Source organism: Ranitomeya imitator, chromosome 1 (genome assembly GCF_032444005.1).
Source record: "Ranitomeya imitator isolate aRanImi1 chromosome 1, aRanImi1.pri, whole genome shotgun sequence".
Classification (NCBI taxonomy): domain Eukaryota; kingdom Metazoa; phylum Chordata; class Amphibia; order Anura; family Dendrobatidae; genus Ranitomeya; species Ranitomeya imitator.
The window spans coordinates 530,521,661-530,546,960 of NC_091282.1; the positions used below are offsets into that span (position 1 = coordinate 530,521,661).

General features: G+C 43.8%; 1 protein-coding gene across 1 annotated transcript; it reads left to right on the top strand.

Annotated features, from left to right (window-relative positions):
• The first annotated feature begins 4,332 nt into the window (after positions 1-4,332).
• On the top strand, positions 4,333-25,300 carry LOC138657519 (uncharacterized). Its single transcript, XM_069745296.1, has 4 exons — positions 4,333-4,458; positions 23,922-24,063; positions 24,169-24,319; positions 24,401-25,300. The coding sequence occupies exons 1-4, from the start codon at positions 4,333-4,335 to the stop codon at positions 25,062-25,064; spliced, it is 1,083 nt and encodes a 360-aa protein (XP_069601397.1). The 3' UTR covers positions 25,065-25,300.

Below are 25,300 nucleotides of genomic sequence, written 5' to 3' on the forward strand. Positions count from 1 at the left end.
ATCATAGAGCTAAACACTCTAGACGTAATCACCTACTATATAAACCCCAAGGTGTGGATAGAAGTCAGGACGCTAGTCAGCTCCGATTTATTACAACTTTTAACCCTCAGGCCAATAAAATAAGATCGGCTTTGACTAAAGCCTGGCCCATCCTGCAGGCAGATACTATCATCAGTAAATTCCTCCCACAAAGACCCCTTCTTACCTTTAGACGGGCGAGGAATCTTAGAGATGTCCTCACTAGGAGTCACTATGTTGGGCATGGTCCTAAAACCTTTCTGGACGACATACCGGCCCCAGGTGGTTCTGCACCGTGTGGCCGCTGTGTCGCGTGCCCTAATATGGATAGATGTGACAAATTCTGGAACTCTAATAAATCCAGAGAGTACACTATCAGGAGACGCATTTCTTGCACCTCCCGATATGTAATCTATTTTGCCACCTGCCCGTGCGGTCTGATTTACGTCGGGATGACCACCAGACAATTGAAGGTCAGGATTCGGGAGCACGTTCTAGGGATTGAGGCAGCTTCTACTCAGATTGATTCTTCTCAATTGAAGACCATCCCTAGACACTTTGCAGCATGTCATCAGAGCAACGGTTCGCTCCTTAGGGTCCGCGGTATTGACGCTTTGAATGTCAATATTCGCGGGGGGAATCTTTTTAAACGTCTTGGCCAGTTGGAAACACGCTGGATTTGGCGGCTAAATACGGTCTGCCCATCCGGCTTAAACGAAAATATTAGCTATGCCCCCTATCTGTAGTCGTCGCACTGCTGTGTCTGTTTCTGCCTCTCCGCATCATTTGGTTTTATTTGATTTTAATTGTTCTATTTCTTGTCATTTAGGATCCATAGTGTTGTATCTATATTTTGTCAGCGGCGGCTTCGGTGGTGTTGATGTCATGAAGAAAGAAATATGACCTTAAAAGTGGACACCGACATTTGCCATCAACATGCATCATGCTACCTAAACCTTTATGGACTCTGTTTTACGTGCCCTATTATGTTTGTAGTTTGCTCACATATCTCTTTTGCCTGGAGTATTCATATCTATATTATCAAGCTATATCCACTAGGTGTCCTATGGATCTCTGATGGCTCGTTATGCTAGGTGTCAGCCTTGTCATAATTTTACTATGTACGTTCATTTTGGCCTCCATTTGTAATAACTTGTCCACAATATTGTTTTCTGGTGCATTTATTATTTTGTAATGTTGCTAGTTGGACGTTTGTTGTTTCATTGTCACCGTGTCCTGTCCACGCCATGTATGCCCTTTCCTCTGCCCAGTTCTAACATGGCCGCCGCTGTGTCTATTTTTGTGTGCGCATGCGCCGCCTTCTCCTGCCGCCCTGGCCAATCGCCATGCACTTCCGGTCTGCGCGGGGCCCCGCGCACTTCCGGTTTTGCTGGGCGGACGCCGGGGCGGACGGAGGATGTGCCGCACGGCATACTTCATTCTGTGGTCTCCTCTATATATAACCGGTCACTACTTACCTGGCTGTATGCGCCCCCTGAGGAAGGTACAACTACCGAAACGCGCGTCGGGGTGTCCTGTGTCCCCTGCAGCGGTCCGGACCCTTCACATAAGGTATCAGCACAGTGATTCTTAGCGCCCACATGCACTTTACTTTACTATTCTATACCTTTAAGGCTATTATGTAGCCCCTTGTGGCAGCACTGTCGACACTTTAGTTCTTATAGGTGATTAATATGTGATGCGCTATGTGCTTATATATACCAGGTGTTGGGTTCTGGGATGTTGCCGGGGTCATTATACCTTGGGTGACTGCACTTCTTGTTGCCTGAGGCAGATATTTTTGATGTCATCTGCCGGCCCTTCTCTACGCCATTTGTCTGGCCTTTTGTATGTATTTTTTAACTTTCTCTGTAATAAAGTTATACTGTTTTATTGGATTCAGTGACTGCATGGTCTCGTCTTGTTCTCAATGTGTTTTTGGCAGTTATCCATATTGTCCATGCGAGGAGGGTGTATGCTGACCATTTATATAATCATCATCTTATTTTTCAGCACGCTTTCGCACCACCAATTATGCTTATTGGAATTGTCTTGTATATTTACTGTAGTTGGCAGGCCACAGTCCAGGGTACCAGGCACGGGTGATGGTGGTCCGGCCGGCTCAGAGGCAATGGAGGGTTCCCTTGTTCCAGTAGAAGTCCATGAGCCTTTCCATCTAGCGCTTGCTGTACGTGAGGTCCCTGCTGCCTGAAGCTTCCTGCAGAGTCCTCTATTTCCCCTGTCCTAAGACAGGTACCTGCATGATGGGCAGCTTGAGCCTTTTTACAGGGACTCTATCATGCCCTGGGCTCCTCAGGTGCTGCTGCATCTCAGGTGTGGTGTGGGCCAATCACATAAAGTTCTTAGTCCTCCGGTTCTGCCAAGTGTCATACAGTTCCACTAAAGCCTCGGGCTCCCGGTACCCGGCTTCTGCACTATGGCTCTGAGGGTGTCCTATCGCTGTTCCCCTCTGAGCCCTGTTCCTCTCCTTTGCTCGTTCCCTTCCGGCTACTCCACATCCAACCCCTCCAGGTTATCTGTCCTTTCAGAGGCTGCAGCTCCCTCGTGGCTGCCATGCCTCTGATGTCTGCTCTAGATGTCCTTCCACTTCAGTCTCCCTATCCAACTAGCCTCCTTGGTCTTCTAGGACCAACTGTTCAACTCCTCCTCCAGATCAGGATACATAAAGCTTAGGGAAGCTCCCCTGAATTGGGTCTTGAGCTCCCCCTCTTGGCCTGGATTCAGAATGTGTTGCTTGTGTGTGCCTTACATGGTGAAGAGAACTCAATTGCCTCTGAGTATGACATTACCCTCCCCGAAGGAAAAGCAACATCACTGCAGCAACCGGTTACCTGGGGTGCTGCAAGTCCACCTAAAGGAAAAGTACATAGCTTGCACTGTACTTAAATATCTATTCCTTCTGGGTTAAACTTATTTAGTTTCTAAATGACCTCATGGCTACCCCAGTGTCACTTATTGGGCTTTTTTGACTGGCCCCACTCAACAGCAACTATTTCCACCGTGTTACATGAGACCTTGTTGCAGGCCAGAAAATTAATTGGTCAATTATGGAGGAGTTAAAATCTCTTGCCCAGTGTATATACTGCCAAAGTGCATCTTTACTGTGCAAGAAATGAACATAAATTATTATAACTACAGAGGAATTCCAGGCAGGTATTCTGTAATCTGGGAGCCTTGGCTTGATTCATAGGGGTTATAGTGCCAGCTATTGACAAGATTTACAGCCAATGCCTGAGAATGTGAAAAACCAAGACACTCTTCTGTTTTGTAGCGGTTGTCCTAGGATTAGACATGCCAATATATTTTTCAGGTGCACAACACAACCTACAAAGTTCTTCCAAAAATAGTATTTACTTCCAAAACAACAACAAAGCATTTAAACCTACAAGAGTAAATAGTCCAGATTCTCAATTTTAAAACAAAATAATTGAGGACTATATAACAGGATAGAAGCAAATAGCCAGAGTTTATAAATGTAACAAACTTTATTTAAATATTTTAAACACCAACATCATATCAGAAATAAATCCGTGAGTATCACCAGTGACGGACAAAGAAACAGGAGACAAAAAAGTTTTGCCAGGCAGCAAAACGCTGGAAAAAGACCACACCACAATAAATACCTATATATGAACGGCCTCAGTCTGAGATGCCGTATAAATAAACCACCATGGCAATTAGGTAAGAATAGATTTTTGAAAAGAGGAAATTCTGGCAGAGTATAGTATAGCTAAGAGATTTTATATCATGTTTACACCAGATTAGCTCTCTAATATATCAGGTGTTGATATATAGAATTACTTTATCTGTGGCCATGGTGAGTCTATGAGAGGTGGGTAGAACCTGCTGCCGTGCTGCCAAGCGCCTCGACGCGCGTTTCGCCCGATGAGCTTTGTCAGGAGGCGTGGCTAGTGCGGCAGGAGAAGTTCCCTATATAGAGCGTACAATTTAGATATAATAAGCGGCAGGTGTGTGGTGTACCGCAGCTGAAAAAAGTGCCTATGATGTCATCAGAGCGGGCATGTTCTAAAACATTCGTCCAATCAGAGGTATAGAAATATACTAAGTTTAAAAAGATAAAGAAGGACCTTCCAGATTTTGCACCAATGACAGTGCTTGTAGGTGGTCATGTGACGCGTCACATGGGTAACAAGGGCATCTGTAGTGCACAGAAGGACCTTCCAGTTTTGAACCAATGAGGAAGCTACAATATAGTCACATGGGGTCAGTTCCATAGTGACAGCGTAATATACCAATCGGCGTAGTGCCATGTGATGCCGTGCTCCCGCAAGTATGGCGCCGATGTCCCGCACCGCATGCCACCAGTGGGAGGAGCGGCATCATCCCCATGGTAACCGCAGCAACCAGACGCCGCGACACACACGGGACCACGGCAGCGCACATAAGCAATGCGTCTGGGTAAGAGAGCATAGAATTATCTATAAACTACTCAAATACAGTATATAATACATCTATACATAATTACTATAAAATATCTAATATATAAAGCTGAATGTGTGTGTGTATGTGTGTGTGTGTGTGTGTATGTATGTATGTATGTCCGGGATTGGCATCTGCACCGTCGCAGCTACAGCCACAAAATTTTGCACTGTCACACGTCTGGACCCCGAGAGCGTCATAGGCTATGTTGTGAAGCGAAATTTTAACCCCGCGCGTTCCAATTCACCAAACAATTGTGCCCCTATCTACATAATGGGGAAAAAAGTGAAAGGAAAAGTGTTGGAGGCGTCGCAGCTACAGCCACAAAATTTTGCACAGTCACACGTCTGGACCCTGAGAGCGTCAAAGGCTATGTTGTGAGGTGAAATTTTAACCCCGTGCTTTCCAATTCACCAAACAATTTTGCCCCTATCTACATAATGAGGAAAAAGCGAAAGGAAAAGTGTTGGAGGCGTCGCAGCTACAGCCACAAAATTTTGCACAGTCACACGTCTGGACCCTGAGAGCGTCATAGGCTACGTTGTGAGGTGAAATTTTAACCCCGCGCTTTCCAATTCACCAAACAATTTTGCCCCTATCTACATAATGGGAAAAAATGAAAGGAAAGTGTAGGAGGCAAATTGACAGCTGCCAGATGTGAACAAGGGGGACTTAAAGAATGAGAGCGATGGCGCCAAAGAGTATATACCATACAGTTGCTAAGGTGGGGCCCCGACATGGGATACTCACCACACACGGGGATATGAACACACACACAAAATGCGCCACACACTACCACGTGCTTGAACACATATTACCCTCAGCACACATTTCACCACAAATACACCAACCTCGCCACATAAAAGTCGAAACACAAAAGTCGCCACTCAAAACTCGCCACGCGAAGAACTCGCCACATGCAAAAACTAGGCTCTTGCAAAACTCGCCACAAGTGCAAAACTCACCTCATGGAAAACTCGCCACACGCAAAACTTGCACACGCGGAAAAATTGCCACATGCACAAAAGTTGCAACACATGCAAAAGTTGCCTCACACAAAACTTGCACATACTCAAAAGGCACCACACATAAAACTCGCCACGCGCAAAACTCGCCATGCGCAAAACTTGCTGCACACAACTTGCTACACTAACCTGTCACATGCAACTTGACACACAAAAAGTTGCTACACGCATGTTGCCACACAAAACTCATCTCACAAAAGTCGCTACATGCATGTCGCCACACGCAACTCAACACACAACTTGACAAACGAAACTCGCCCTAAAACACACAAGTCTGGTATTATCCTTCAAAAATAAAAATCTGATTAATAAGCAGACAAACTACAACAAATGTACCATATAGGAAATACGGCAGCTGTCAGTCACATGACCTGTCTATTATGTGTATGTGTGAGCTAATATATACTGCCAGGGGGAGGGCTTCCTGTTGGCTGGGGATTTATCAGGCTGCCAATTTAGCTTACAAATACTGAGGTAAAAATACTGAGCAAATAACGTGTGAACGAGGTCTAATACAGGAGGAGATGACACACAGGTATATACTATATACAGGGGAGATGACACACAGATATATACTATATACAGGAGAGATGACACACAGGTATATACTGTATAGAGGAGGAGATGACATACAGGTATATACTATATACAGGAGAGATGACACACAGGTATATACTGTATAGAGGAGGAGATGACACACAGGTACATACAGTGCCTACAAGTAGTATTCAACCCCCTGCAGATTTAGCAGGTTTAATAAGATGCAAATAAGTTAGAGCCTTCAAACTAGAGCAGGATTTATTAACAGATGCATAAATCTTACAAACCAAAACGTTTTGTTGCTCAGTTAAATTTTTATAAATTTTAAACATAAAAGTGTGGGTCAATTATTATTCAACCCCTAGGTTTAATATGTTGTGGAATAACCTTTGTTTGCAATTACAGCTACAGTTAGGTCCATATATATTTGGACAGAGACAACATTTTTCTAATTTTGGTTATAGACATTACCACAATGAATTTTAAACAAAACAATTCAGATGCAGTTGAAGTTCAGGCTTTCAGCTTTCATTTGAGGGTATCCACATTAAAATTGGATGAAGGGTTTAGGAGTTTCAGCTCCTTAACATGTGCCACCCTGTTTTTAATGAGACCAAAAGTAATTGGACAATTGACTCCAAGGCTATTTCATGGACAGGTGTGGGCAATCCCTTTGTTATGTCATTCTCAATTAAGCAGATAAAAGGCCTGGAGATTATTTGAGGTGTGGTATTTGCATTTGGAAGGTTTTGCTGTGAAATAAACATGCAGTCAAAGGAGCTCTCCATGCAGGTGAAACAAGCCATCCTTACGCTGCGAAAACAGAAAAAACCCATCCGAGAAATTGCTACAATATTAGGAGTGGCAAAATCTACAGTTTGGTACATCCTGAGAAAGAAAGAAAGCACTGGTGAACTCATCAATGCAAAAAGACCTGGGCACCCACGGAAGACAACAGTGGTGGATGATCGCAGAATAATCTCCATGGTGAAGAGAAACCCCCTCATAACAGCCAACCAAGTGAACAACACTCTCCAGGAGGTCGGTGTATCAATATCCAAATCTTCCATAAAGAGAAGACTGCATGAAAGTAAATACAGAGGGTTCACTGCACGGTGCAAGTCACTCATAAGCATCAAGAATAAAAAGGCTAGACTGGACTTTGCTAAAAAACATCTAAAAAGCCAGCACAGTTTTAGAAGAACATTTTTTGGACAGATGAAACCAAGATCAACCTCTACCAGAATGATGGAAAGAGAAAAGTATGGCGAAGGCGTGGTACAGCTCATGATCCAAAGCATACCACATCATCTGTAAAACAATGTGGAGGCAGTGTGATGGCTTGGGCATGCATGGCTGCCAGTGGCACTGGGTCACTAGTGTTTATTGATGATGTGACACAGGACAGAAGCAGCTGAATGAATTCTGAGGTATTCATAGATATACTGTGTGCTCAGATCCAGCCAAATGCAGCAAAACTGATTGGTCGTCATTTCATACTACAGATGGACAATGACCAAAACATAAAGCCAAAGCAACCAGGAGTTTATTAAAGCAAAGAAGTGGAATATTCTAGAATGGCCAAGTCAGTCACCTGATCTCAACCCAATTGAGCATGCATTTCACTTGTTAAAGACTAAACTTCAGACAGAAAGGCCCACAAACAAACAGCAACTGAAAACCACCGCAGTGAAGGCCTGGCAGAGCATCAAAAAGGAGGAAACACAGCGTCTAGTGATGTCCATGAGTTCAAGACTTCAGGCAGTCATTGCCAACAAAGGATTTTCAACCAAGTACTAAAAATGAACATTTTATTTAAAATTATTTAATCTGTCCAATTACTTTTGGTCCCTTTAAAAACAGGGTTGCACATGTTAAGGAGCTGAAACTCCTAAACCCTTCATCCAATTTTAATGTGGATAACCTCAAATGAAAGCTGAAAGTCTGAACTTCAACTGCATCTGAATTATTTTGTTTCAAATTCATTGTGGTAATGTCTATAACCAAAATTAGAAAAATGTTGCCTCTGTCCAAATATATATGGACCTAACTGTAATAATCGTCTTTTATAAGACCTGATCAGGCCGGCACAGGTCTCTGGAGTTATCTTGGCCCACTCCTCCATGCAGATCTTCTCCAAGTTATCTAGGTTCTTTGGGTGTCTCATGTGGACTTTAATCTTGAGCTCCTTCCACAAGTTTTCAATTGGGTTAAGGTCAGGAGACTGACTAGGCCACTGCAACACCTTGATTTTTTGCCTCTTGAACCAGGCCTTGGTTTTCTTGGCTGTGTGCTTTGGGTCATTGTCTTGTTGGAAGATGAAATGACGACCCATCTTAAGATCCTTGATGGAGGAGCGGAGGTTCTTGGCCAAAATCTCCAGGTAGGCCGTGCTATCCATCTTCCCATGGATGCGGACCAGATGGCTAGGCCCCTTGGCTGAGAAACAGCCCCACAGCATGATGCTGCCACCACCATGCTTGACTGTAGGGATGGTATTCTTGGGGTCGTATGCAGTGCCATCCAGTCTCCAAACGTCACGTGTGTGGTTGGCACCAAAGATCTTGATCTTGGTCTCATCAGACCAGAGAACCTTGAACCAGTCAGTCTCAGAGTCCTCCAAGTGATCATGAGCAAACTGTAGATGAGCCTTGACATGACGCTTTGAAAGTAAAGGTACCTTACGGGCTCGTCTGGAACGGAGACCATTGCGGTGGAGTACGTTACTTATGGTATTGACTGAAACCAATGTCCCCACTGCCATGAGATCTTCCCGGAGCTCCTTCCTTGTTGTCCTTGGGTTAGCCTTGACTCTTCGGACAAGCCTGGCCTCGGCACGGGAGGAAACTTTCAAAGGCTGTCCAGGCCATGGAAGGCTAACAGTAGTTCCATAAGCCTTCCACTTCCGGATGATGCTCCCAACAGTGGAGACAGGTAGGCCCAACTCCTTGGAAAGGGTTTTGTACTCCTTGCCAGACTTGTGACCCTCCATGATCTTGTCTCTGATGGCCTTTGGAATGCTCCTTTGTCTTTCCCATGTTGACCATGTATGAGTGCTGTTCACAAGTTTGGGGAGGGTCTTAAATAGTCAGAAAAGGCTGGAAAAAGAGATAATTAATCCAAACATGTGAAGCTCATTGTTCTTTGTGCCTGAACTACTTCTTAATACTTTAGGGGAACCAAACAGAATTCTGGTGGGTTGAGGGGTTGAATAATAAATGACCCTCTGAAAAGACTTTTCACAATTTAAAAAAAAAATAAACAAAGAAATAACATTCTTTTTTGCTGCAGTGCATTTCACACTTCCAGGCTGATCTACAGTCCAAATGTCACAATGCCAAGTTAATTCCAAATGTGTAAACCTGCTAAATCTGCAGGGGGTTGAATACTACTTGTAGGCACTGTATATATACAGGAGGAGATGACATACAGGTATATACTATATACAGGAGGAGATGACACACAGGTATATACTATATACAGGAGCAGATGACCTACAGGTATATACTATATACAGGAGGAGATGACATACAGGTATATGCTATATATAGAAGATGACATGCAGGTGTATACTATATACAGGAGGAGATGACATACAGGTATATACTGTATATAGAAGGAGATGACATTCAGGTATATACTATATATAGGGGAGATGACACAGCAGGTATATACTATATACAGGGGAGATGACATACAGGTATATACTATATACAGGAGATGACATACAGATGTATACTATATATAAGGGAGATGACAAACATGTATATACTGAGGTGATGAGGTGAAAATGAGAGGTGTGAGGTGAAAATGAAAAGGTGTGAGTGCAAAATGAGAGGAGTGAGGAAAAATAGTGGAGTGATCAGAAATTGACAGATGTGAGGTTGAAATGACAAGTGTTAGGGGGGAATCAGAGGAGTGAGGGAGAAAATGAGAGGTGTGAGGGAGAAAATGAGAGATGTGAGGGGGAAAATGAAAGATGTGATTGGGAAAATGAGAGGCGTGATGGGAAAATAAGAGAAGTGAGGTGCTATAACTAACCACAGATATTTACTATGCCCAGGCAACGCCGGGCTCTTCAGCTAGTAATATAAATAAGGATTGAACTCAAACTAGCATAATCAAAACATATCAAGATGTAACAAATATAGCCAAAATGTTTTTATATAATCAGTTTAAATAGTATATATTGAAAAATTATTATAATCTGATATATCTCTGTTGTTATTGTTGTACGGTCCCAGTTCTTTATGATATATAGCTTCCGTGAAGATAGCTCCAAAGGCACGCGGCAATACCAGACTTCCTGCAACCCTCCATATTATCGGATAATGCCACCAAGAATAGAGATATTTGCTTGAATGAGGGAAATTTTTTTATATGAGTATAGGATATATGAACAAAGGTCTGAAAGACTGAAAAAAACATGTAATTAAAAACAACATAAATATGTGCAATAAAAGAGAACTAATTAAAATAGCACCATAGATGTTAATAGAAGTATATTTACAGAAAAGACTTGAAGCTAACAAACTCGTTAAGACCATATGGAGTAACAGTATTTAAATTGACCATCCATTTAGTTTCCAATTGTAGGAGCTTTCGTTTAGCATTGCCCCCTCTATTTCCCATATAAATCCTGTCGATACCGCAGACTTTAAGACCCCTAGGGTTACAACTATGATGTTCACGGAAATGCCTGGGGATATTTTTGAGATTCTCGTGTTCACTACCTGCTTTTTTTGCATTTGTGATGTCCCGTATATGCTCTTGTATACGGATTTTCAGGGCTCTAGTGGTCATGCCTATGTAAATTAAATTGCAGGGGCATGTGAGATGGTATATAATGCCTTCCGTGTTACACGAGATATGATGTACAATTTTAAAGGATTTATCCCCTTTAGCATTTACAAAAGATGTAGTTTTGGGGATATATCTACAAATAGAACAAGTCCCACAGGCATATGAGCCCCAGGGTGGACCTTTGCTCCCAAACAAGAATTGACTATCTCTAGGAGGGACATAGTGACTCCTGGTTAGGATGTCTCCCAGGTTGCGGGAACGTCTCCATGTAATGGAGGGTGTCTGATTAAGCTGATATTTTAAATCCTTATCCGTGAGGAGAATAGACCAGTTTTTTTATATTATTTCTTTCATTTGTTGCCAGTTGGAATTAAATGTAGAAACGAAGCGAGGTGTCATTTCACAATTGGTATTATTTTGTTGTTGTTGTTGTCGGTCTGATCTATAGGTAAGGAGAGATTGTCTATTAGTATTGGCTGCTCTAAGGTAGCCTTTCTTGATATCCCTTGTTTTGTAGCCCCGTTCTCTAAATCTATTAGTAAGATTATCAGCTTGTTTTTGAAACACCAAGTCATCAGAACAGATACGTCGTATTCTTAAGAATTGGCCGACTGGGATAGATTTTATCAATTGTGGTAGATGGGACGAGTCGGCATGTAATAGTGCATTTGTTGCTGTGTCTTTGCGATAGACATCAGTTATCATGCCGTCTGTTCTTTTCAAAATCATAATATCAAGAAACTCCATCCTAGTCGTGTTATATTTCCATGTAAGCTTGATATTTAGGTCATTGTTGTTGAGCAGCTGGAGGAAGTCGTTTAATTGCGATGTGGAGCCCTGCCAGATAAAAAATATGTCATCTATAAAGCGCGACCACGAGATGAGGTTTTCATGACCAGGAGTATCAAGGACCACCTCCCTCTCCCACAGCCCCAGGAAAAGATTAGCATATGAGGGCGCACATGTAGCCCCCATTGCAGTTCCCTGGAGCTGTAGGAAGGGGCGGTCCTTAAATACAAAGAAATTATGTGTAAGTACAAAATGTAATAATGATAACACAAAATCAATCAGGTCTTTATCTAAATTGGTCATGGTCAGAAAAAATGCCGTAGCCCTCATCCCATGGTCGTGGCCCATTGAGGTGTACAGAGACTCCACATCGCAAGTAACCAGTAACATATCCTCCTCCAGGTGTATCCCTTCCAGTTTCCTCAGGATATCCGTCGTATCTCTCGTATAAGATGGTAAAGTCTCGACACATCCCTGTAAGTAATAGTCTATATATTTACATATAGGTTCACAAAGACCCCCAATCCCAGAGACTATAGGTCTCCCTGGTGGGTTTTGGGGGTCTTTGTGAATTTTTGGAAGGAGGTAAAAGGTAGGAGTTACTGGGCATCCTTGTATCAAAGATTCTATTTTTCAGGTGCGTATACTTTTGTCTTCTGAAAATAACTTTGTACTGGTTTTATTTGCTTCTAGTCTTTATAATGTCTGATTATGATGACAGATTGATATAAGGCAATATGCTCTGTACCTGTCTGCCCATTGATCTGTACACTTATTTTGTTACATCGGTAAAACAGTTTCAAACAAAAAAAAATCATCTTGACAATAGCTTCCCACTTTAGTTTTTTGCTGGTCTACATGCTGTCATTTTGATCACTGCTTTCTCTGCTGCAGATTTAGCAGTGCTCAGAATGTTGAGCTCTGTATAACCCCGCCCCCACCACTGATTGGCATCTTTCTGTCAATGGCAGCTTTCTGTGTACACTGTCCGATCAGTGGTGGAGGTGTGGTTACATGGAAGAGCTGACTAGGACTAGTTCTCTAGTAAATCTGCTGATAAAACACTGATTTTATTGAAACAGCGACACGTAGCCTATTAAATGACACAAGACTTGAATCAGGGTCTCTGCCCCTACATCATGCTGCTCTCAAATTGCATAGCAACATCTTGCCTTTTAAGTAATGACCACACAGACAAGTTAAACAATTTTACTTGAATAACTGTCAGGAACTCTGTTGGACGTGACAAAGCCTTGGGACCAGATTGGCTATCTTTACAGAAATTCCTCAAATGACAAGAAAATATCCTTCTTTGACTTCTGGATATAAACTTGCCTCAAACACCAGGGCCTCCTAAACACCATTGATGAAGCTTTCTACTTAGCCTTGTTAAATCCGGACAAGGATTCACTTGATGGTGGCGTCTATTGGTCCATTGTTACATTAACTCATGGCATACAAGATATTAACTAAGGCATTTTGCCAAAGGTGTTCCATCCACACTTGATCAATCTGGATAAAGCCAGATTAATTCCACGACAAAATTCTTGCAATCTAGATCGTCCTTAAACAGTTGCATCTCAGATGGGTGCAGCTTGCATAAAGTGGTAAGGTAATATCTTTTTCAAATCCTACCTAACATATTCCTTTGTCCCAACATTTATTCCTTAGCTTTCCATACATGTAAAAAAACACAAGACATAAATTTCAGTAAGTAGCTTACTTTCAACCTTCTTTCCCCCAAGAAAAGGCTCCATGTCAAGGGTGATCTTTATATCAATTCTCTCCTCTCTTCCCCACCCCCATTATTTGCAAATGCTATGGAGGCTTTACCCATTTGACTTTGAAGTGATGCTCATTATTCTTGTATATTTATGACTCACGTAGAGGTTGTTTAGTTTTCTATTAGAATGGTCTGTTCTTGTGTATATGCCATCCCTATTTTGCCGTAATCCCTTCCCAACATGACCAATTTCCATTCTCATTTATTTCTCCCATTCTTCCATAAAAGAAGTGTAAGAAGAACCGGACCGGAGGTACCTCTCTTGCACCGGGTCCAGAACTGTCGGGGCCGTCTCCTCTGTTGTGCGGGGGGAAAGGTTAGGGGACAGGACTGACCTTTGCACTGGACTGTACAGGGCGTAGCTAAGGGGAAAAGGCAGAGCACGCGCGGAAGTGGTCAGACTTGGCAGGAGCGCTCAGCGCGCAGCGGGGAGAAGAGAGTGCTCCGTCCCTAGAGCACCACAGCAGTAAAGGCCTGCAGCGTTCCCGGTGGTACTCACAGAAACTGTGATCAGAGAGGTGCTGAGTGCCCGTTGGTTCCCACAACACAAGGGGCCATGAGTACTGCGCGCGCACTGCTAAAAAGAGACTGGGGTTGCTACCGTGAACTGTATTCTGATCCCCCGGTCCATGTCTGCCAGTTACATTAGGTTCTGATGACTCTGTTAACTGTGTTATTCTTCCTTTGCTGGATCCCGGATCACAGAATCCACAAAAGACACCGGAGGCTAAAAGTCAACGCCAGGACCCTGCTCATCGACATCACAAGGATTGAACCGGACAAATGACACGCTAACCATTGTTAGTGCCATTCTCCATCCTGTGGACATTGCTTACTGGACGTCGTCAGGACCGGATAAGATAAGTTATACCGTGAACCTTGTTGTTATTGTTGAACCGTGCATTTCCCCAAACTGCTTATCCTTTATTCTATATATATATATATATATATATATATATATATATATATATATATATATATACAGTTAGGGCCAGAAATATTTGGACAGTGACACAATTTTCGCGAGTTGGGCTCTGCATGCCACCACATTGGATTTGAAATGAAACCTCTACAACAGAATTCAAGTGCAGATTGTAACGTTTAATTTGAAGGGTTGAACAAAAATATCTGATAGAAAATGTAGGAATTGTACACATTTCTTTACAAACACTCCACATTTTAGGAGGTCAAAAGTAATTGGACAAATAAACATAACCCAAACAAAATATTTTTTTTTTCAATATTTTGTTGCAAATCCTTTGGAGGCAATCACTGCCTTAAGTCTGGAACCCATGGACATCACCAAACGCTGGATTTCCTCCTTCTTAATGCTTTGCCAGGCCTTTACAGCCGCAGCCTTCAGGTCTTGCTTGTTTGTGGGTCTTTGCGTCTTAAGTCTGGATTTGAGCAAGTGAAATGCATGCTCAATTGGGTTTAGATCTGGAGATTGACTTGTCCATTGCAGAATGTTCCACTTTTTGGCACTCATGAACTCCTGGGTAGCTTTGGCTGTATGCTTGGGGTCATTGTCCATCTGTACTATGAAGCGCCGTCCAATCAACTTTGCAGCATTTGGCTGAATCTGGGCTGAAAGTATATCCCGGTACACTTCAGAATTCATCCGGCTACTCTTGTCTGCTCTTATGTCATCAATAAACACAAGTGACCCAGTGCCATTGAAAGCCATGCATGCCCATGCCATCACGTTGCCTCCACCATGTTTTACAGAGGATGTGGTGTGCCTTGGATCATGTGCCGTTCCCTTTCTTCTCCAAACTTTTTTCTTCCCATCATTCTGGTACAGGTTGATCTTTGTCTCATCTGTCCATAGAATACTTTTCCAGAACTGAGCTGGCTTCTTGAGGTGTTTTTCTGCAAATTTAACTCTGGCCTGTCTATTTTTGGTATTGATGAATGGTTTGCATCTAGATGTGAACCCTTTGTATTTACTGTCATGGAGTCTTCTCTTTACTGTTGACTTAGAGACAGATACACCTACTTCACTGAGAGTGTTCTGGACTTCAGTTGATGTTGTGAACGAGTTCTTCTTCACCAAATTAAGTATGCGGCGATCATCCACCACTGTTGTCATCCGTGGACGCCCAGGCCTTTTTGAGTTCCCAAGCTCACCAGTCAATTCCTTTTTTCTCAGAATGTACCCAACTGTTGATTTTGCTACTCCAAGCATGTCTGCTATCTCTCTGATGGATTTTTTCTTTTTTTTCAGCCTCAGGATGTTCTGCTTCACCTCAATTGAGAGTTCCTTTGACCGCATGTTGTCTGCTCACAGCAACAGCTTCCAAATGCAAAACCACACACCTGGAATCCACCCCTGACCTTTTAACTACTTCATTGATTACAGGTTAACGAGGGAGACGCCTTCAGAGTTAATTGCAGCCCTTAGAGTCCATTGTCCAATTACTTTTGGTCCCTTGAAAAAGAGGACGCTATGCATTACAGAGCTATGATTCCTAAACCCTTTCTCCGATTTGGATGTGGAAACTATCATATTGCAGCTGGGAGTGTGCACTTTCAGCCCATATTACATATATAATTTTATTTCTGAACATGTTTTTGTAAACAGCTAAAATAACAAAACTTGTGTCACTGTCCAAATATTTCTGGCCCTAACTGTATATATATATATTTATATATATATGTATATACCCGTTTCCCCATCCTCTTGCCTTCGTGGAGCATACACCTGGTAGATTTAAAACCGTTAACCCTTGCTCTGCCTCCGATACGTTATTGCATCCCGCTACCTGCTCACAGAAGAACTTTTTTTATTTTTCTGTCTACATAGACATATGAGGGTTTGTTTTCTTGCAGGATGAGTTGTACATTTGAATGACACCATTAATTTTACCACTTTTGCATAGGAAAATTGGGAGGGGCGAGGAGTGCAGTGAAATAATAAAAAAAAAAAACAATTCCGATATTGTTTTTCGGGAATTGTTTTTCAGATGTACATTGTGTGGTAAAAATGACCTCGCAATATGATTCTCATCTGTACGATTACTGTGATACCAAACTTGTCCAGTTCATTTTTTTATATATACATTTAGTGGTGAAACCAAATTAGTAATTGGAAAATAACAACACAAATTTTTTTGTTTGTTTTTTCTAGAGACCCGTGACACTTTCATTATTTGGTTGATAGAGCTGTGTGAGTGCCTATTTTTTTTTTTTGTGGGGGGGGGCAAAACATTTTTATAAATATTTTGGTATAGGTATGACATTTTGTTACTTTACAGCATTTTTTCTGCAGTATTGCAGCAATCCTTTAATTATAAAGTGAAGCCCTGTAGCCAATCCTAACAGCGTGTAATATACTCACTGTCAGGATTCAGCTCTGCAGGTTCCATCAGGCATCATATGGCCGCTTCACTCATGCGATTTTCATACTTACATTCACGTGACGAACTTTTCTTCCTGCTTCTCTGTTGTCCACTAACCAAAAATTTAGGAAGAGCAGCTATTCGGCATTTGACTAATTGCGCAAATCCCATATGTGCTTTTTTTTTGGGGGGGGGGGGAGGGGGGGGCACTCTTGGCATTCTCTTGATGAGCTTCAAGAGGTATTCACCGGGAATGGTCTTCCAACAATCTTCAAGGAGTTCCCAGAGATGCTTAGCACTTGTTGGCTCTTTTGCCTTCACTCTGCGGTCCAGCTCACCCCAAACCATCTCGATTGGGTTCAGGTCTGGTGACTGTGGAGGCCAGGTCATCTTACACAGCCTAGAGGTGTGTTTGGGGTCATTGTCCTGTTGAAAAATAAATGATGGTCCAACTAAACGCAAACCGGATGGAATAGCATGCCGCTGCAAGATGCTGTGGTAGCTATGCTGGTTCAGTATGCCTTCCATTTTGAATAAATCCCCAACAATTTCACCAGCAAAGCACCCCCACACCATCACACCTCCTCCTCCATGATTCACAGTTGGAACCAGGCATGTAGAGTCCATCCATTCACCTTTTCTGCGTCGCACAAAGACACGGTGGTTGGAACCAAAGATCTAAAATTTGGACTCATCAGACCAAAGCACAGATTTCCACTGGTCTAATGTCCATTCCTTGTGTTCTTTAGCCAAAACAAGTCTCTTCTGCTTGTTGCCTGTCCTTAGCAGTGGTTTCATAGCAGCTATTTTACCATGAAGGCCTGCTGCACAAAGTCTCCTCTTAACAGTTGTTGTAGAGGTGTGTCTGCTGCTAGAACTCTGTGTGGCATTGACCTGGTCTCTAATCTGAGCTGCTGTTAACCTGCGATTTCCGAGGCTGGTGACTCGGATAAACTTATCCTCAGAAGCAGAGGTGACTCTTGGTCTTCCTTTCTTGGGGCGGTCATCATGTGAGCCAGTGTCTTTGTAGTGCTTGATGATCCGCACATGTATTCAACCTGTCAATCATGCAGCTGCGTCGACATAAACTAAATCTCTGAACACGCCGAAATACTTGGAGACCACTCAAGCATGCTCGGGAAATCTAGAGTAACAAATATACTCGCTCATCGCTAACGACAATATTTACAATATCTATACATTAGTCAATGTGGGTGGACATTTCACCCATGGTTTTGGGTCACTTAGGTTTTTATATACACTGCTCAAAAAAATAAAGGGAACACTTAAACAACAGAATGTAACTCCAAGTAAATCAAACTTCTGTGAAATCAAACTGTCCACTTAGAAAGCAACACTGTTTGACAATCAATTTCACATGCTGTTGTGCAAATGGAATAGACAACAGATGGAAATTATTGGCAATTATCAAGACACACTCAAAGGAGTGGTTCTGCAGGTGGGGACCACAGACCACATCTCAGTACCAATGCTTTCTGGCTGATGTTTTGGTCACTTTTGAATGTTGGTTGTGCTTTCACACTCGTGGCAGCTTGAGACAGACTCTAAAGCCCACACAAGTGGCTCAGGTAGTGCAGCTCATCCAGGATGGCACATCAATGCGAGCTGTGGCAAGAAGGTTTGCTGTGTCTGTCAGTGTAGTGTCCAGAGGCTGGAGGCGCTACCAGGAGACAGGCCAGAACACCAGGAAACGTGGAGGGGCCTTAGGAGGGCAACAACTCAGCAGCAAGACCGCTACCTCAGACTTTGTGCAAGGAGGAACAGGAGGAGCACTGCCACTGCCCTGCAAAATGACCTCCAGCAGGCCGCAAATGTGCACGTGTCTGCACAAATGGTTAGAAACTGACTCCATGAGGATGGTCTGAGTGCCCGATGTCCACAGATGGGGGTTGTGCTCACAGCCCAACACCGTGCAGGACGCTTGGCATTTGCCACAGAACACCAGGATTGGTAAATTCACCACAGGCGCCCTGTGCTCTTCACAGATGAAAGAAGGTTCACACTGAGCACATGTGACAGAGTCTGGAGACGCTGTGGAGAGTGATCTGCTGCCTGCAACATCCTTCAGCATGACCTGTTTGGCAGTGGGTCAGTAATGGTGTGGGGTGGCATTTCTTTGGAGGGCCGCACAACCCTCCATGTGCTCGCCAGAGGTAGCCTGACTGCCATTAGGTATCGAGATGAGATCCTCAGACTACTTGTGAGACCATATGCTGGTGCAGTTGGCCCTGGGTTCCTCCTAATGCAGGACAATGCCAGACCTCATGTGGCTGCAGTGTGTCAATAGTTCCTGCAAGATGAAGGCATTGAAGCTATGGACTGGCCCGCCCGATCCCCAGGCCTGAATCCGATTGAGCACATCTGTGACATCATGTCTCGCTCCATCCACCAATGTCACATTGCACCACAGACTGTCCAGGAGTTGGCAAATGCTTTAGTCCAGGTCTGGGAGGGGATACCTCAGGAGACCATCCCCCGCCTCATCAGGAGCATGCCCAGGCATTTTACATTAGGGAGTTCACACAGGCGCGTGGAGGCCACACACAATACTGAGCATCTTTTCCTTGTCATGAGGCATTTCCACTGAAGTTGGATCAGCCTGTAATTTGATTTTCCACTTTGATTTTGAGTATCATTCCAACTCCAGACCTCCGTGGGATATTCATTTTGACTTACGTTGATAATTGTTATGTTTTATTGTGCTCAACACATTCCACTATGCAATGAATAAAAATTTGCAACTGGAGTATTTCATTCAGAAATATCTAGGATGTGGTATTTTAGTGTTCCCTTTATTTTTTTGAGCAGTGTATTTTCTTGTCTATCCATCTGTGGTTGTATGATTCAATACACTTTTTATGGTACTAGTATCACTATGGGTTGCTCTTAATATTATTCTACTCTTATCTGATTCAATAAACTTTCTATGGAATTAGTATCGCTCTTACTATTATTCTACCTTTATCCAACTTTTTTGTATATTTTTCACGCTAAAATACTCGAAGACCACCCCACCCGAGCATGCTCGGAGAAACTTGAGTAACGAGCATACTCGCTCATCACTAGTTGAGTATCTTTGTCAGAAAAGCATTAAGCTACTTACTGGTAGCGGCATTTTTCGGAGGCCCATGACAGCACACGAGAGAGGGGATCTGCCCTTAAGGAACAGGAAACCTACAGATACAAAAGGGCGGCACCTCTCCCCATGCATCAGTTGTATTTCAGAGCCTGAGAGGACTGCCGCGGTTAGTGGTACACAAATATACATTATATACATTTTGAAACAAAATAACCCATTATTGTAATAAGACACCATACGTGAGATTTACATATTACGCTATATACATATCAGGAAGTGCTACCCCCACGTGAATAGGGAGGGAACTAAGGGTGCTGTCATGGGCCTCCGAAAAATCCCGCTACCAGTAAGTAGCTTAATGCTTTATTCGGACTCCCATGACAGCACACGAGAGATTTACAGAGATGTAAGCTACCTTAGGGAGGGACTATAGATTGTAGCACCCTTAACCCAAAGGAAAGATCAGAGGAGGACCCCAAATCCAACCGATAGTGTTTAAAGAAAGTGGAAGGGGATGACCATGTGGCCGCCTTACATATCTGCTCCACTGACACTCCAGATCTTTCCGCCCAGGATGACGCCATGGCCCGGGTGGAATGTGCCTTTAGGTTCTGCGGAGCTGGCCCCCCACCTGCTGTATAAGCTAGAGAGATAGTTTCCCTAATCCATTTAGCCAGTAAATATGTCACTGAATTCAACATTAACCCCAGGAATTTTTGAACATTAAGGCCATGTTCACACAGTGCGTTTTTTACCGCGGAACCGCGGCGGTTTTGCCGCTGCGGTTCCGCAGCTGTTTTCCATGCAGGGTACAGTACACTGTACCCTATGGAAAACAGGACACACTGTGCACATGGTCCGGAAATTGTAAAAAAAAAGCCGCGCTGAATAGCTCCCGGAAAAAAGAAGGAGCATGTCAATTCTTCTTCCTGAACCGCAGCGGTTCTGCACCCATAGACCTCCATTGTGAGGTCAAAATCGCAGTAAAACACGCAGATCAAAAATATATCTGCGTGTTTTACTGCGGTTTGATGTGCAGAACCGCTGCTGCAGGAAGTTCGGGGAAGCGGGCGGAAGTGCGTGGGCGGAAGTCCGTGGGCGGCGTGTGTGGTCCCGACTGTATCACGAAGAGACTGTCACTATGGAGGCATACCGTCGCATGGGGATCGATGTCGGGCGTCTGATTGATTTGGTAAGTCTGTGTGTCCGTCCCCATGCGACGATATGCCTCTATTGTGCTAAGTCGCCGTATCGGACTACTACTCCCATCCGGTATTTAGGATGGGAGAGTTGTCCCTGTGTCCGGCGACTTAGCACAATACTAAAGTTCACACCAAACACAAACACACAATACACAAACATGACACACAGTACAGTACATACAACACATAACATAGAGTATATACTCACCATACACCACACTTGTAGGCGAAGCCCTCGATCCTCAATGAAAAAATCCCAAAATAATAAAGCAAATCCATACTCCCTGTCCGCAGAATCCATAACCGAGTGTCCCACGCCGATCTCCTGCTCTCCGGTGATACACTGCCAGGAGCGAAGCTCCTAGCAGTGTATCGCGTACTGTCCCGGAGCTCAATGGCGCCGGCGTCTCGGTTAACGGCAGTACAGCTGCGTTGAACTTTCCCACGCAGCACTGCCGTTAAGCGAGAGTACCGGGGTCAATGACCGCCGGTAAACTCGCTCGCGCATGCGCAGTGACACACCGACAGGAACTATGGCTCCTGTCAGTGTGTTGCTGCAGCCGTGGAGAGCAGACACATCTCTGGATGTGTCTGTTCTCCATGGAAGATCTTCGTGGGACCCTCGATGGATTTCTGCGGACAGGGCCAGGGAGTATGAATTTGTTTTTTTGTTTTGCCTTTTTTTCAGGTCGAGGGTCTTCAGGATGGATTGAGCGTGCAATAAAAGAATTGTCAAAAAGTGTGTGTCTTTATTTCATTAAAATATTTTTTCTAGTGTTTGTGTTTTTTTTTTTTAACCCTTTCATTGGCTTAATAATGGATAGGCGTCTCATTGACGCCTCTCCATTATTAACCGGGCTTAATGCCACCTTACAATAGCAAGGTGGCATTAACCCCTCATTACCCCATATCCCACCGCTACACGGGAGTGGGAAGAGAGGGGCTAAGTGCCGGAATTGGCGCATCTTTTTGATGCGCCTTTTCCGGGGCGGCTGCGGGCTTATATTTGTAGCCAGGGGGGGGCAAATATCCATGGCCCCTTTCCTAGGCTATGAATATAAGCCCACGGCTGTCTGCGTAGCCTTTCTGGCCTAAAAATATAGGGGGACCCCAACACGTTTTTTTTTCGGGGCCCCCTATATTTTAGTGCCAGAAAGGCTACGCAGACAGCCGTGGGCTTATATTCATAGCCTGGGAACAGCCATGGGTATTTTAACCCCTTCCCGGGCGTCAAATATTGGCCCACAGCTGTCTGCTTAGCCTTTCTGGCCTAAAAATATAGGGGGACCCCAACACATTTTTTTTTTTTAGGGGGGTCCACATATATTATAGTAAACCTTATTAGGATTAATAATTGATCGGCGTCTTATTGACGCCTCGCCATTACTAACCGTGCTTAATGCCACCTTACAATAGCTTTAGGGGTAGGGTTAGGATCCCTGTAGGGTTAGGGTTAGGATCCCTGTAGGGTTAGGGTTAGGATCCCTGTAGGGTTAGGGTTAGGATCCCTTTAGGGTTAGGGTTAGGGTTAGGATCCCTGTAGGGTTAGGGTTAGGATCCCTTTAGGGTTAGGGTTAGGATCCCTGTAGGGTTAGGGTTAGGATCCCTTTAGGGTTAGGGTTAGGATCCCTGTAGGGTTAGGGTTAGGGTTAGGATCCCTTTAGGGTTAGGGTTAGGATCCCTGTAGGGTTAGGGTTAGGATCCCTGTAGGGTTAGGGTTAGGATCCCTGTAGGGTTAGGGTTAGGATCCCTGTAGGGTTAGGGTTAGTATCCCTGTAGGGTTAGGGTTAGGATCCCTTTAGGGTTAGGGTTAGGGTTAGGATCCCTGTAGGGTTAGGGTTAGGGTTAGGATCCCTTTAGGGTTAGGGTTAGGGTTAGGATCCCTGTAGGGTTAGGGTTAGGATCCCTTTAGGGTTAGGGTTAGGATCCCTTTAGGGTTAGGGTTAGGATCCCTGTAGGGTTAGGGTTAGGATCCCTGTAGGGTTAGGGTTAGGATCCCTGTAGGGTTAGGGTTAGTATCCCTGTAGGGTTAGGGTTAGGGTTAGGATCCCTTTAGGGTTAGGGTTAGGATCCCTGTAGGGTTAGGGTTAGGGTTAGGATCCCTTTAGGGTTAGGGTTAGGGTTAGGATCCCTGTAGGGTTAGGGTTAGGGTTAGGATCCCTTTAGGGTTAGGGTTAGGGTTAGGATCCCTTTAGGGTTAGGGTTAGGGTTAGGATCCCTGTAGGGTTAGGGTTAGGGTTAGGATCCCTTTAGGGTTAGGGTTAGGATCCCTGTAGGGTTAGGGTTAGGATCCCTGTAGGGTTAGGGTTAGGATCCCTGTAGGGTTAGGGTTAGGGTTAGGATTCCTGTAGGGTTAGGGTTAGTATCCCTGTAGGGTTAGGGTTAGGGTTAGGATCCCTTTAGGGTTAGGGTTAGGATCCCTGTAGGGTTAGGGTTAGGGTTAGGATCCCTTTAGGGTTAGGGTTAGGGTTAGGATCCCTTTAGGGTTAGGGTTAGGATCCCTGTAGGGTTAGGGTTAGGATCCCTGTAGGGTTAGGATCCCTTTTGTGGTTGTGTTATGTTTAGGATCCCTTTTGGGGTAGAGTGCTTAGGGTTATGAGCCCTAACCCTACCCTAACTATTTCACTTTATAGTGTGTTTTTTAATGAATGTTGTTGATTGTCGCACGAACCACTCAGGATTGACGGCGACAGAGCTAGTGGTAAAACAACTGCACACAAGCGTTTTTATTGGTGTTTGTGTTTTCAGTTTGTGCTTGTGTTCAGTTATTAGGGGTTACTTTGAAATATTTCCAGCAATTGTGTAACATTACTTGGTCGCGCTATAGATTATGAGATGACACTATTGTATTTATTGTAGGTTCGGGATTATCCGGCCTTGTGGGACCCAGCCGATGAATCCTACAAGGATAAATATTTCCGGGAACTAGCCTGGACCAAAATTGTACGAGACCTTATCCCAGATTGGGACAAGTATCCAGGGAGTACACAGCAGCAAATTGGTAATTTTAATTAAATTTATTTAGTAAACCTTGAGTATATTAAAAATATAATTTGTTTAGATCTCACAAAAAATGTTGTTGTATTTTGTAACCTTTTTTTGGTAGATAACGATGTGAGGAAACGGTGGCGCTCAATCAGAGACCGTTTCACGAAGTTCCTGAACGAATGTTCTAAGAGTGGCTCTTCGCCGAGCAAAAGTAAATTTCCATTTAGCGAAGAGCTGCAGTTTCTTGTGTCCAGTAGGACATTGAGAAAGTAAGTTAAAATCCACTCCACATGATTATTTAAATATAATATGTTGTGCGAAAAATTGATGTTTTTTTTTTTCTCCAACAGGACGGAAGGAAACATGTCGGTAGCTGATTTGGAGGACAGCGACAAAGAGGATGGAGCAGGCAGTTCCTCTGGAGTGGGAGGGACCATCTCTACCTCCACTCCCACAGCTTCTGCTGAATCAGCATCCACTTCAGCAGCTGCTGCATCAACATCTAGTTCAGCAGCTGCTGAAGCATCTGATTCCGCAGAAGCTGTGAGAGTGGAGAAGAGAGCTGTCTATCCGGTGGCAGCAGAGAAAAAAAAAACAAAAACAAAGAAAAACCAAGATGACCAAACTGTCCAAATCGCTTGGGACACGTTAGATCTATTAAAAAAATCTAGTTCTGATGACCACTGCGACTCCTTCGCACTAACTGTGGCAAGAAAAACACGCTCCCTGCCACCGGATAGACAATCTCTTTTCATGTCCATGGTCCAGATGTCCCTCACTGCTCTGGAGGACCCTGCTCCGATATCTCCATACAATGAAGTTCTGATGGGGGTGTTGGGACTTTTCAGGCCCCGACACCGAACACCGGAAACACAAGCTACCAGACCCCAGTATTTGGCCCACAGCCAAGTTACTTCTGGAGATAGAGGAAGTTCGCAGCATATGGGGGGAGCACCATATCAATCAGAGGGATCAAATTTCCTCTATTCTCCAGAATATACTTTTCTGAATTGAACATGGGCAAAAATTTTCAGTGGCACCGAGTTTTTTTTGGTTTGTTTTTTAGCTCCAGTTGCCGGTTGGCTTTGAAAGGGGCTTTTTTTTTGTTTTTTCTAATTGAAAAATCTTTTGTAAATATTGCAAAGAATTTGTGTTCTTTTAAATATATTATATTTCAAACATACTATTCTCTTCTTTATTACAATGCGGTCAAGGCCGCTATCCTGGGTTTATGGGCTATCAATTAGTGG

Bases quoted from the DNA above. Each gene is read 5' to 3' on its own strand.
- LOC138657519 (XM_069745296.1), top strand. From the start codon at position 4,333: ATGGCGCCGATGTCCCGCACCGCATGCCACCAGTGGGAGGAGCGGCAT. The intron at 24,064-24,168 runs GTAATTTTAATT...TTTTTTTGGTAG, and splicing joins GAGTACACAGCAGCAAATTG to ATAACGATGTGAGGAAACGG. The intron at 24,320-24,400 runs GTAAGTTAAAAT...TTTCTCCAACAG, and splicing joins TCCAGTAGGACATTGAGAAA to GACGGAAGGAAACATGTCGG.